This window comes from Thunnus maccoyii, chromosome 19 (assembly GCF_910596095.1).
Source record: "Thunnus maccoyii chromosome 19, fThuMac1.1, whole genome shotgun sequence".
NCBI lineage: Eukaryota > Metazoa > Chordata > Actinopteri > Scombriformes > Scombridae > Thunnus > Thunnus maccoyii.
Window position 1 is genome coordinate 26,080,918 of NC_056551.1, and position 11,940 is coordinate 26,092,857.

At 38.5% G+C, this 11,940-nt stretch overlaps 1 protein-coding gene across 2 annotated transcripts; it reads left to right on the forward strand.

Moving 5' to 3' along the window:
• Positions 1–901: 901 nt before the first annotated feature.
• ccdc62 (coiled-coil domain containing 62) lies at positions 902–11,859 on the forward strand. 2 transcript variants are annotated; one of them, XM_042394788.1, is made up of 13 exons: positions 914–2,208; positions 2,332–2,372; positions 3,391–3,534; positions 4,072–4,264; positions 4,592–4,758; positions 5,092–5,193; positions 5,552–5,723; positions 5,921–6,022; positions 7,712–7,800; positions 8,275–8,375; positions 9,631–9,790; positions 10,908–11,126; positions 11,292–11,859. In XM_042394788.1, exons 1-13 carry the CDS (start codon positions 2,127–2,129, stop codon positions 11,346–11,348), a joined length of 1,629 nt encoding a protein of 542 aa, XP_042250722.1. In that variant the 5' UTR covers positions 914–2,126; the 3' UTR covers positions 11,349–11,859. The 2 variants fall into 2 exon arrangements, 1 of the variants encoding a protein (XP_042250722.1); XR_006092549.1 differs by lacking the exon at positions 11,292–11,859 and having other exon boundaries at positions 902–2,208; positions 9,631–9,944; positions 10,908–10,995.
• Positions 11,860–11,940: the final 81 nt, after the last annotated feature.

Consider the following 11,940-nt stretch of genomic DNA (forward strand, 5'->3'; position numbering starts at 1 on the left):
TTAATACTTAATTATTAATGAATGCTGCAGCAAAACAACCTGGGGACATGTTGAACAAGAACAGTGAGGGGCAAGTAAGAGTAGAAGGGGAAAGAGCTAAGAAGTATTATTATTATTATTATTATTATTATTATTATTATTATTATTATTATTATTTAAAGGATCCACCGTGCTACCCCTTTTATCCAAGGAGGCCAAACAGAGTTTTAGATACATTATTTTGCTCACTTTCTTTTTCTCTTTCTTTCTACACACACATCTATACGCATAATAACTATAATAATAAAATCTATGCTTTTTTTTCTTCCTTTTTGCTTACCTGTTATATTGTTGTTGTTGTTATTATTGCAGCTGTTTTGTCTTTGTTTTCTTTTCTTATCTTTGTTTCAGTTTGTTTGAATCTAGTTCTCCCTCTTCTCTTGTCTTGTACTGTGTCATATGTGTCTCCATGACGGTCACATGTATTGCACAAAAAAAGCAATAAAAAAGAAAAAACGTAAACGTAAACCCAGCCAGCCATATTATGTCTGAACTTGCATATTGCCTCTGATGACCTGGTCTGTTCTGTTATTTCATTCTGCTAAAAAATAAAAATAAAGTTTAGAAAAGGAATACTTCCTCCACCTCTGCAGCATTCATACAGCTGTACTAGTGCTTTGGTAACACTGTATTTGATTATGGTTGTGCCAATAAAGCCAAATGAATTTTAATTAATGTTGAGAGAGAGAGAGGGAGAAGTGATATATTGTTTTTACTTTCTAAGGTGTACGACTGTAAAAACAACAACAACAACAACAAAAAAAAACAGTATCCTAAATTATTGGGGTTTTTTTTTTTCAAAACTGAGTGTTTGTTCATTCATTCTTTGTATTGAGAATTTCACTCTAAACTCTGCTGATTTGCTCCTGGACCACCTGTCGTACCCAGTAAGGCGGCATGTTCACAAACATTTGCATTGTAAGAATTCTCAGAAGTTTTGTCACAGTTTGTTTGTATGTAGGAGTGACGTTGCCACATGTGGTTAATGTGGGGAGAATGATTGCGAAGGAAACTATGTGAGAAAGATCCAGAGTGTCTTCACTCAGTGGAGAGGGAGTCATGCAGCGTAGGAGGATAACTTTCCAAAGAGAGTAAGGGAGGCAGAAATAATCCGGGCCAGAGCTAAGAAGTATGAGGAAGTATGAGGAAGTAGGTAAGAAATGTTATGATGTGAAACAAGAAGCTAAGGAGGACAAATCAGCCAGAAAACATGATGAGTTTTGTGTTTTTTAAGGATCAGGTGATGTTTTTGGCCTTTTTGGTAACTGTGCTGCTGGAGTACAAAGAAAACCTGAGAAAACTTAAATAATTTTAGATGCAGCGATGAGATTTCTGGGTGTTGTAGGAGTAGTAGTAGTTTCTCTGAAACACCTGAAGAATAGAGAATTTATAGCAGAGTGGGAACTGGATGGGAAGGGTTTATTATTATTTATTTAGTCAGTGGAGATTTTTGTTTAAATCCAGTAGGTGGCGTTATGCACCTTAAAGATCGTTGCGATCCGCCAGTAAAACGAGAGTAGAAGAAGAACTCTAGTGACATCCTGGGTTGAGTGTTTCAAGGATAAGACGGGATGTACTCAAGTCAGAAATGAATTAGAAACAACTCGGAGCTCTATAAACGGCGTTCACGTATAAAGAAGTTGTAGTGACACTCACTAAAACCACACTTCCTCCAGTTTACGTTATTTTATTTCGGGAGTTCAGTGAAAGTGCGGGACCCAGTGCGACCGTTGGAGTGACGTCATCGTCCGATCCTTGTTTCCCTGCTTCAGTCATTTAAAAAAAAGTTTGCGAAAAATAGTCCGTGAAACCAACGTTAGCTAACTATTTTGTCTTCCAGGAACAAGTTGTATATTTAGAAAAGAAAATATCGTGAAATTACGTTCAAGTATTTTTTAAGTGTTATATTTACTTTCAGTTACTGTCAGTGATGGTAAGCTAACTTTAGCCTTAGCTAAAAGACGCCCACAACAAGCTCAAGACAACAACAATGAAGGCATCGTAACACAGGAAGAAAAACATTAAGGAATTAGAGTTGGGGGTAATATTACTACATATAGATATTACAATATAACTGTTATGATGCGATGGACGAAGGGAGAAGATTACCCCCCTCAAATGGAAGAGCTTTTGGAGGAGTCCCAGCCGGTCTCACCCCCTGGTCATCTGGTAAACATTCAAACTATAGATTCATTTTCTTCACCAACAACAATCCCATTATGGTCAGTTTGTTTTGACGTGTATGAGACAAAGTTTCAACCATCTAACATCCACTTTAACTTGTTGTTTCAGATACTTCAGCTGAGATCTGGCACAGCACTCCAGTTAAACAGGTCAGGACATCACTGTAATGTCAACTCATATAATATAGCATGAACTTATGGCACATACCACAGCATTTATAGCCTAAGCTAGTTTGCAATGACTGTCCCTAAATGGGCTTTTGAAATACATAAAACTCAACAGTAAAATACACATGAAACTGCACAACAAAGTACATACAAAGCAGCACAAAACACAAATAACTCACTAACAAAATAAAAGTTTCACGCAACAAAGCTCCAGATCACTCATGACTACATGACTGATCCCTCTTTAAAAACCGTTTCAGTTTGAGTTTTAAATGTTCCCAGTCATGATCCATTTTGACTTCTGTGGGTAAAGAGTTCCACATGTTGATCCCCCTGAACAGAAAAAGCTGTCTGTCCAAGTGACGATGTATGAAAGGACACCTTAACAATCTCCAGTCAGCAGACCTCGTGTTACTGAGCCAGAAACCCTGAGAGGTACCTGAGGAGCCTGATTATTGAGGCGTTTATAGATTAGTTTAGGATTAGTACATTTAATAAAGTTATCAAAACTTAACATATTTAATTCCTTAAGAACATGGCAGTGGTGTGATCCTATTGGTTTCTTTTAATTGCTTAATTATAAATCATCTTAAGAGACTTGAAGTAACACAATAACTTAAATGTGAAAAGGTCATGGAGTTGTAATAATATATATAGCACAATATATATCACCAGTACAACATTGGATTAATTACAGTAGTAATCTGTTATTTTGACTCAGTGTATTACACACAACAAGCTCAAGTTTTAGCTAAAAACTGTCACAAATTGATTGTTTTCTGTGTAAAATGATGTGCATATGACATTCAAAAGATACTCAAGTTATTAACAATCAATTACAAACCATGACAAGCTTTAGTTTGAGTAAATAATCCAACAGTAAAATAAAAAATAACAGTAAAACTGTGTCACAACAACCTCTTTCCAGGTAACATTAACCCAGTATTGTGTTGGTGTTACATATGTCTAATTGTGATTTGTATGTAATGACACTTTTAAGGACAGTGGTGGTGCTCCGCTGCATCCCAGTCAAGCTTCTGTCTTAACCAGCTTCAAGATGGACAACACAGCCAAACAGTGGTCCAGAAGTATCCCTCCCCTCCCAGCAGACCCTCCTCATCCTCCCATCTCTCAGGACACTGAGGTGAGATTAAAATTGGAATATTGATTAGATTATATAATCCACACATGACACACATCCTTCATAAAAACACACAAAACTACTACACAGCGACATCCAGCAGCAGTGCTCATGATGTACAAAGATTCAATGTGAGAGAAAACACACTGCAGCCCAGAAACACACACGATACAATACTTTCTACTGTGCTGCACTGACTGTAGGACTGCTGTGAGCAATAAGAGTGGATCAACGTATACAATAAACATATTGCTGCCACCATAACAAACAAAAAGTGCCTAGTTTCTCATCATAACGAGAAAAACAACTCGTTATATTATGCGAGTTATGCAGCACACTGCTGCTCTTTATGTGCAAAGTTATTCAGTTGATTATCATAAAAGATCAAAGTAAATATTCACATCATTTAAGCTGTAACTATTAATTTTTTGGCATTTTTGCTTTTAAAAAATCACGTTCTGTCAGTCAACTAATTAATAAATCCACTAATTGTTTCAGTTCTATTGCTAACTCATCAATAAAATGCCTGTATTTACAAAGTTTCCCGTGAGCGACGTGAGCGGCTCCACCATCCAGAGGCAGAGGAGGGAGCTGCAGCTGCTGATGGCCGAGCTGAAGGACAGAGACAGAGAGCTGAACGCCACGGCCGCCTCCCACCACAAGCAGCTGCACGCCTGGGAACAAGACCGCCAGAGGATGCTCACCGTGGAGCAGAGGTGTTCCCGTTTACACGGTGAGGAGACGGAGGCCACGAGGAGATTTTTAAAGATTCTTTTCATTATCGGTTAATATGTTTGTCTATAAAAGATCAAATAGTGAAAAAGTTTTTATTTCTCAGAGTCAAAAGTGACGTTTTCATACCGTATGTCTTTTTTTGTCCTACGAACCGTCCAAAACTTCCACTGAAACCAACAGATAGTAGAGCAGTTTTAAATTCATATAATACTTAATTCAATACATTGTACACATTTCCTCCTGGACGACTTTTCAGGCTCTTTTCTTGCTTTAATCTCTTTACATCAGCTCCACACCGACTCATAACTTGTTGTCGTTTGTACAGATGAGTTGCAGAAGCGTAACGATGTGATCAGAGTCCTGACTAAACGTGTCTGGATGGTGGAAACCAGAGAGAAGGAAGTCCAGAAGGAGCTCAGCGCAGCCCAACAGCAGCTCTGTGAGCTCGAGAGGAAACAGCAGCACGTCAGCCAAAAATGTCAAGACTTTGAGGTGCCGTTGTATCCAATGTTCTCTATAAAAACATGTTCACATCTAGTGGAATTACTGTATAACATAAGAAAAACACCAGGATTTACCTTCATCACATTTATTTGGGTGTTGTCTTGCTGATAGTTAAAGGCTGGTAATGTAGGTTTATAGTAGGTCTCCCTGTTCATAGGAGGATAAAAATGAATTATTAAACATTATGTACTAAAGTGTATCGCTTTCTATATGTATGTACTGATTATTTCAGCTCTCATATGTTTTAAACTCAACACAGATCTGGTAAAGACAGATCTAGTATCTCTGTTTTTACATTGAAGTGTCTTTGGCGTCTTTCAGGACAAGAACCAGAGTCTGAACTCGACGGTCGTGGCTTTGTCCACTCAGGTCGGCTCTCTGCAGGTCAGAGAAGAAGAACTGAGCTCCATGCTCAAACTCAAGGTACACTAGTACACCTGTTATGTTTTTTGTAACGTGCATAAATATAAATATATATGTCTTTATCAGTAGCAGAGAGGATTAGCATTAAGTTGTATCTGTTTATGGTTTTGTAACATAAAAAACAGATAATAGAAATAAAACAGATGTGATTCAACTTAAGAAGAAGAAACAAACCTAAACTAATAAATACATATATGAAAGAAAAGAAAAGAAAGACTTATACATCATTGATAATTAATTAGACATGAATTAATTGTGAAGATGGTGAGTTCTTGGTGATGTTTCCTTGTATGGCGTTCCGTATCTCTACATCACGACTGTCGGTTGGTTAATGTTAATAATTTTTTTCTCTCATCAGGACAAAGACGTGACTGACGCCTCTAGTCGTATATTTGACCTCACGGAGCGTCTGCGAGATGCCGAATCGTCGCTAACGGAGAGTCGCTCACGGGAAAACAAACTGCAGAGAGACTTGGAGGAAAATAAACGTCGTTACAGAGATACAAAGCATGAGGTTACACACCTTAAAGGTACACGAGTGAAACTTTATTCTACAAGTACAGGACATGTTGTTTGTTGTGCAAAATTGAGAAGCTGGAGGTAAAGAATGTTTTGGCATTTTTGCTTGAAAAAGTAAGGAAACAATCAATCAATTAATAAAATAATGAATGGTTATTAATGAGTGGTGAGTTATTTCAGCTCTACGTGTCTTGTTGTGGTGTTTTAGAGGAGCTGCAGCAGCAGGTGACACAGAGCAGCACTCAGAGAGAAGAGATGATCCGCCTCAAACAGGAGCTGCAGCTGCTCCGCAGAGATCTGCTCTTATCAGGTCAGTTACATTAAAGTATGTTCAATAATATGTCTCAACTATATGTTTGGTTGGAATATTAGGATATGTTGTTGTAGGATTTTATTTATCCATTTGCGTTTTTGTTTTTATAAAGTTACGGTATATTTATTGCTGCTATTTTATGAATCTTTATCCTTGTGATCTTCTCTTCATATTTTAACGTATTAATAGTGTTTTTGTAACCTCTGTGTTTTATGTTCAGTGTAGCGCTGCTGTCTCGGCCACGATGCTCCTGTAAAATATGTTTTTAATCTCATTGAGGCCGTTTCCCTTTTAAATAAAGTTATAGATGCACTGCAAAAGTCTGCACATCACATTTTACTGATTGCAAACCTAACATAGAAGTTACCAAATAAAAGCAATGTTAGAAGCTATTTATTAGTTTGTTTTATTAATTATCAGTATTTGTTTTGAGTGTGTGATTACTCTAGATATTTGCTTTATTATTATTATTAGTAATAGTCATAGTATTTTCTCTGACATTTACATTTTATCATTTGGCAGCTTTTATCCAAAGCAACTTAAAAGTGAAACGACACAATCAAGCGTTAGAGGACAGTGACTCAAAAGAGCCGCGATACAAATTCTCAAGTAGCCGATCAGGTTCAAGTGCAGCGGGAAAGACAGAAGTGTTTATTTTTTTAAATTAAAGTAAGAAATGTCCATAAGTGACTCAAGTGCACAAGAAATACCATAAACAACAAGAGAAGTAGTGCAACAATCAACAAAGTGCTCAAAGGTTAAAAGGTGTTGATGTGTTTACAGAAGAGCTGAGTTTCCAGACGTTTCTTGAATGCAGCACGAGAGTCAGCAGATTAGTTGTTTAGTTGAATTATTTGCTTGTTTTGCATATTTAGAGTTAGTTTACTGGTATTAAGTTTTATATTATGATATTATTATTATATTATAACACTGAGAGCACCTCAGGTTACCAGCAGGCACCTGGGAGGGTCTGTGGTGTGTTTTTTTTTTACCAGAGCAAAAGAAGCAGCAGGAGCCACGATTTATTTGTTTGTTTTTTTATTTACACAAGTCTCAAGAAAAATGCAAAGACTTTTTATGGACAGCGGACTTTTCATGTCTGTGTACATCACATCTCCACAGTGCATGAAAGGCCGTTTGTTTTGACTGAAGTTTGACTTGGCCATTATAGCTATTAATCATTGAAATTATACTGGAGTAAATGTCAGACAATACTGAAAAAGGTGCATCAAAGGTTCAGAGCCCAAGCGGACGTCTTCACTTTGTTATTTTGTCCAGCAAACAGTTAAAACACAAAAATATTTAACTGACTATGATATAAAACAGAGAAAAGCAGAATATTCTCACTTTCGAGAAGCTGGAAACAGAAAATTTGGCGTTTTATTCTTGCAAACAGTATCTTGATTATTAAAGTTGTGCAGCACTAAACTATACCATCATTTATAGGTGCAGTGAAGTCGGTTCGGTCACATTATATTTCTGCTCAGCTGTCAGATTGAGAAGCAGTAGATGTGGAGATAACGAGCATGTTTGTCTTGAGGATAATGGGTACACAGTGTAGTTCTATCTGATCCCTGCGGTCTACTTTTCTTGATTTTCATCTCTGCAGTAATTTCAGATATTTCCCAGCTTGACAAACAGTTGTTCCTGCTCAGATAAATGCAGCATCTGATCTTTTCCCACCAGGGGAGGGAGACAGCTGGAAAGACGAGCTGCTGGAACTCGCTCACTCTAAACAGGAACGCACCATGTCTGAGCTCCGCTGCCTGCGACAGGTACAGTTAATATATATGATACCTCACAGGGGGAAAGAAAAAGTCACATCCAACACAAATGATCCCGCAGCTTCACAACATGCCAAGAAAATGAACAACCAGCAATAATAATGATCAATAAAATATACTAGAACACTGTTTATGAAATACATCTTTCCTCATTCCTGCTGTTGTCCACGTCAGAGGCGACTTTCTGGTTTGGCAGCATAGTTCAGAGTCTTCCTGCAGTTTCTTCATTATGACTGTGTGTCTCTGAGTCACTCTCATGTCCAAAACTGAACCATAAAACCACAGTGACAAGAACATGTGTATAATTCACAATTTTTAAATTTACTTAAGTGTCAGATAGTTTGTGTCTGGCTATCTGAAATGTGAATAAATAAACTGTGTGTGTTGTGTGTGTGTGTGTGTGTGTGTGTGTGTGTGTGTGTGTGTGTGTGTGTGTGTGTGTGTGTGTGTGTGTGTGTTTTCCAGGTGTGTGAGAATCAGAGGAACGACCTGCAGCTGTTGCAGCTGAACCTGGAAAGCGCCCGAGAAGCTCTGAGGGAGACGAACAGTCAGGGATTTATCGGCAGGTGAATAGTGAGCGAGGAAAACACGTTAATGCACGACGTAGAAAACGGTTTCTTATAGATATTTTATGGCTGTAGAGAAGCTTCTGTGTTGGAATCAGTGAACACTGCGAGGACAAATAGAGAAGAACAACCTTCATGCAGCCAGGATAAGAGCAAGAGGTCAAACTAAATGGAGCCCTAGACGCTCCGATAACAACACAGAAACACGGAGCAGTAGAGAGCAGGGAGCGTACATGTAGACTGTCCTCTAAAAGCTCTGATTTGAGCTTGAACTCTACGTCAAACACTCATTCCCTCAGGCTACACAGATGACCAGGATCGAGAGAAAATCACAGCTTCTACTCGCTGTGCTCTCCTACACGTTCACAGTCTAATGACAGTCAGCAGGCCTGTCGTCAACACACAGTACAGAAGTTACATAACAGCCTCCTGAACTCAGGGAATCAGGATCAGCTCTCAGGTGAAAATTAGACATCACAGAGTAATCGGGAAGCTGGAGGATCAAGAAATGTCGGCCAGGTCCTCCACAAATCACCAGGCTCGAGCAGAGAGTCGAGAAGCAGAGGAGACAGAAAGTGACAGAGTTTCAGCTGAGGTCAAGTTGTGTTGTTTCATTAAGACACATTCAAATTAGGAGAAAAGTAGGAAAAAAGGCAAGTTTAACTTCTGTTTAACTGCTGGAAACAGTCAATAAACTGAATTACTGATGTGTGATTCTGTGATTTTGATGTAAGCAGAATATAAACCATCTTTTTATTCTGATATTGATAAAAAAATTTCAATGGGAATGTCTGGGACTAGCTGTTATTAGTCTTTGGAGCTGTTGACTGTAATCTTTGTGGTGAAGGAACATGTCACCCAGTGCAGCAATGTGGCACATTTTTAATAGTTTTTTGGCAACAACGGAGGTCTACGGCACAGAGGAATAAGATATATCAGGATTTGGATGCACACACGATACTTGACTTGACAATAAGACAAAAAAAAAGAAATAAAATCGCCGGTTGTATCCTTTAATGTCTCCACATCTCCCTTCACCCACTCTGGATGTCACAGGGGCAAGAAACTCAAAAAGAACAGAACTAAAAAACACACACAAGAGGAAAAAAGAAAGGAGATGATGGTGTGAATATTTGTAGACAATCAGTTTAACTTTCTCCAGTGTTTTGGACAAAGCATCATTTATATTTCCCTTCGCTCCTTTCATGCAAGAATAGAAAATATAAATGATTCATTGTCCTTGTTTGTGTCTCAGCCAGGACGAGTTGAGATGTGGCTGCGTGGATAACCGATCACTCTCATCGATCAGAGCGAGGACCTCGGGACCTGCACATGAGAGTTCTCCTCTACCTGCAGCCGGTCTGCAAGGCGCAGTAAACGTGGACCCGGGAGTCCTCGCAGCACGCCTGAAGGATGTAAGACAGAAACTGTGTTAATACATCTCAGAGAATTGGGAGAGAGACATGAAGTACTGGGCTGGTCCACATTTTGAAGGAATAATTAGACAGTTTGGGAACTTGCTAGTCAAGAGTTGAGAGATGAGAAGATGAGAGAGAAGACGTCTCTATGGTAACTATATAGCTGGAGCTAGCAGCTGGTTAGCTTAGCTTAGCATAAAGACTTGAAACAACTGTTTAAAGGTAACAAAAGATAACAAAACCTCTAAAGCTCACTAATTTGGTACAAAAACCAAGGTATACGAACAATAAGTTGTGGTTTTGTGGAGGCTTAGTGTCAGACTGTTTCTTGGCTCTGTGAATTTTTAGAGTTTCCGCCGGTTTTTTAGCACCTTCAGACAGAGCCAAGCTAGCTGTTTCCAGTCTTCATGCTAAGCTAAGCTAGCTGACCGTTGGCTGTAGCTTCACGTTGTCACACAGATACATATGAGAGACATATCGATCTTCTCACCTAACTTTCAGCCAGAAAACCAAAAAAATGTGTAAAAGTGTAAAAACTAAAAGTCAAACAAACCTACCAGAAATTTAATGAATTTTAATGACATTTTAATGAAAAAAACAAGGAAAAAAAAGTCTCATGGTTGAAATATACACCCCCATCACATCACATGACCCCCTACATCCTACAAAAGAAACAGGAAGCAACAACATCAATAATAATAAATTTGATCAGGAAAAAGTAAAGTAATTAAATAATAAAAGTGTAGGTTTATCTCAGGGAATATCTTAAAGTATACAGTTTTTATTATTGTATAATATTTGTTTTTGTATCTTTTTCCATTTTACATCAAACAACTCGGCAAAATTTCTAATCCTTTGATTATTAATCTCCATTTGATAGATTTGGTTAATTGTTTCCTTCTATTTGCTTAGTTGTGGTGCTTTTTTTATTATCTGCTGAAGTGTTGCTGCTCTTAAAATACTAAAGACGTACCTGTCAGTTATTTTTTTAACATTTCATAGACTAAATAATGAACCCTATTATCAACCTTCTCATCTAAGACAGTGAAGCGTATTTCCTTTATTATTTTATATACGTTAGATTACTGAGAGCTTCCTTTGCTTCTGTTACCAGGGTGACGATCTTCTGTCCAGCTGTTCTCTGCAGCAGCTGTTGGATGAGTCCAGGCTGGTTTTGACCAGTTCAGAGCTCGGAGCCTTCAGACCCAACAGCTCTGTACACAACAGTCTCAGCTGTGGGACCACTGACCCCCTTTACTCCCATAAGTGCCCGACACCCCCCCACCACCAGCACCACCAGCACCACCAGCAGCCGAGTACCCCGACACACAAGGTGGAGCATCACGTCGGGCCTCTTCTCTTCTTCTTTGTCTGTTTGTATTCATAGACGGGGTGTGGGTGGCATCAAGGGTGTGAAATGTTCAGTCTAACTGCTCCTCATTTTAGTTTTGGGTGTGTTAAGACATCACAGCTTTATGTTTTTCTTCTTCTCCAACAGGCCGGTGAAACTCCACCCAACGCCTGCCAGAGACACGGCTCCATCCCGCCGTGTTGACGACTCGACATCAACTGAAGCATAGATGGGGGTTTTTTGGGTGGAAACTTCAGTATTTAAGTGACTCCGTGGAGTCAGATTCAAACACAAGTGTTAAAACATGAAAGAGACCTGAAACTGAAGGTTGAACTCAGGAAAATGATGAAGTGATTAAAAAATATAAACTATCCTGAATGTCATTTTTAATTTGGTGCTAATAGATGACTCTGTGTATTTTCTACCACAGTGCAGATACAGTGTATTTTTAAAGATTTTAAAGGCTGTATTGTGTGTTGTGTGTGAGATGTGAAACCAGTCCTACAGGGCTGTTGAGTGTTGTGTCCTTTTATTGTCTTTCCAGTTTCACTGCCTGCAGATTTAACCGGTGACTCAGAGAGGAAATCTGTTAGTAGTTTGTAACAATTTGTAACTTTTGTCACTACTTTTTGATAAAATATTTATATGAAAACTACATGTCAGTGGTGTTTTATTGCCTGGTAATCGCATCTTTTTAATAAAGTTTTTTTTTTTTTTCCTGTGCGCGTTTTTACGCAGTTGAAAAGAAGTTGGAGCGATTTTACGCACTTTCTTTCTTTTTTTCTACTTTTATGTC

Excerpts from the sequence above, each read along its gene's own strand:
- ccdc62 (XM_042394788.1), top strand. The coding sequence starts at position 2,127 with ATGGACGAAGGGAGAAGATTACCCCCCTCAAATGGAAGAGCTTTTGGA. Across the intron at positions 8,376-9,630 it reads AGTCAGGGATTTATCGGCAG|CCAGGACGAGTTGAGATGTG; the intron begins GTGAATAGTGAG and ends TTTGTGTCTCAG. Across the intron at positions 11,127-11,291 it reads CGAGTACCCCGACACACAAG|GCCGGTGAAACTCCACCCAA; the intron begins GTGGAGCATCAC and ends CTTCTCCAACAG.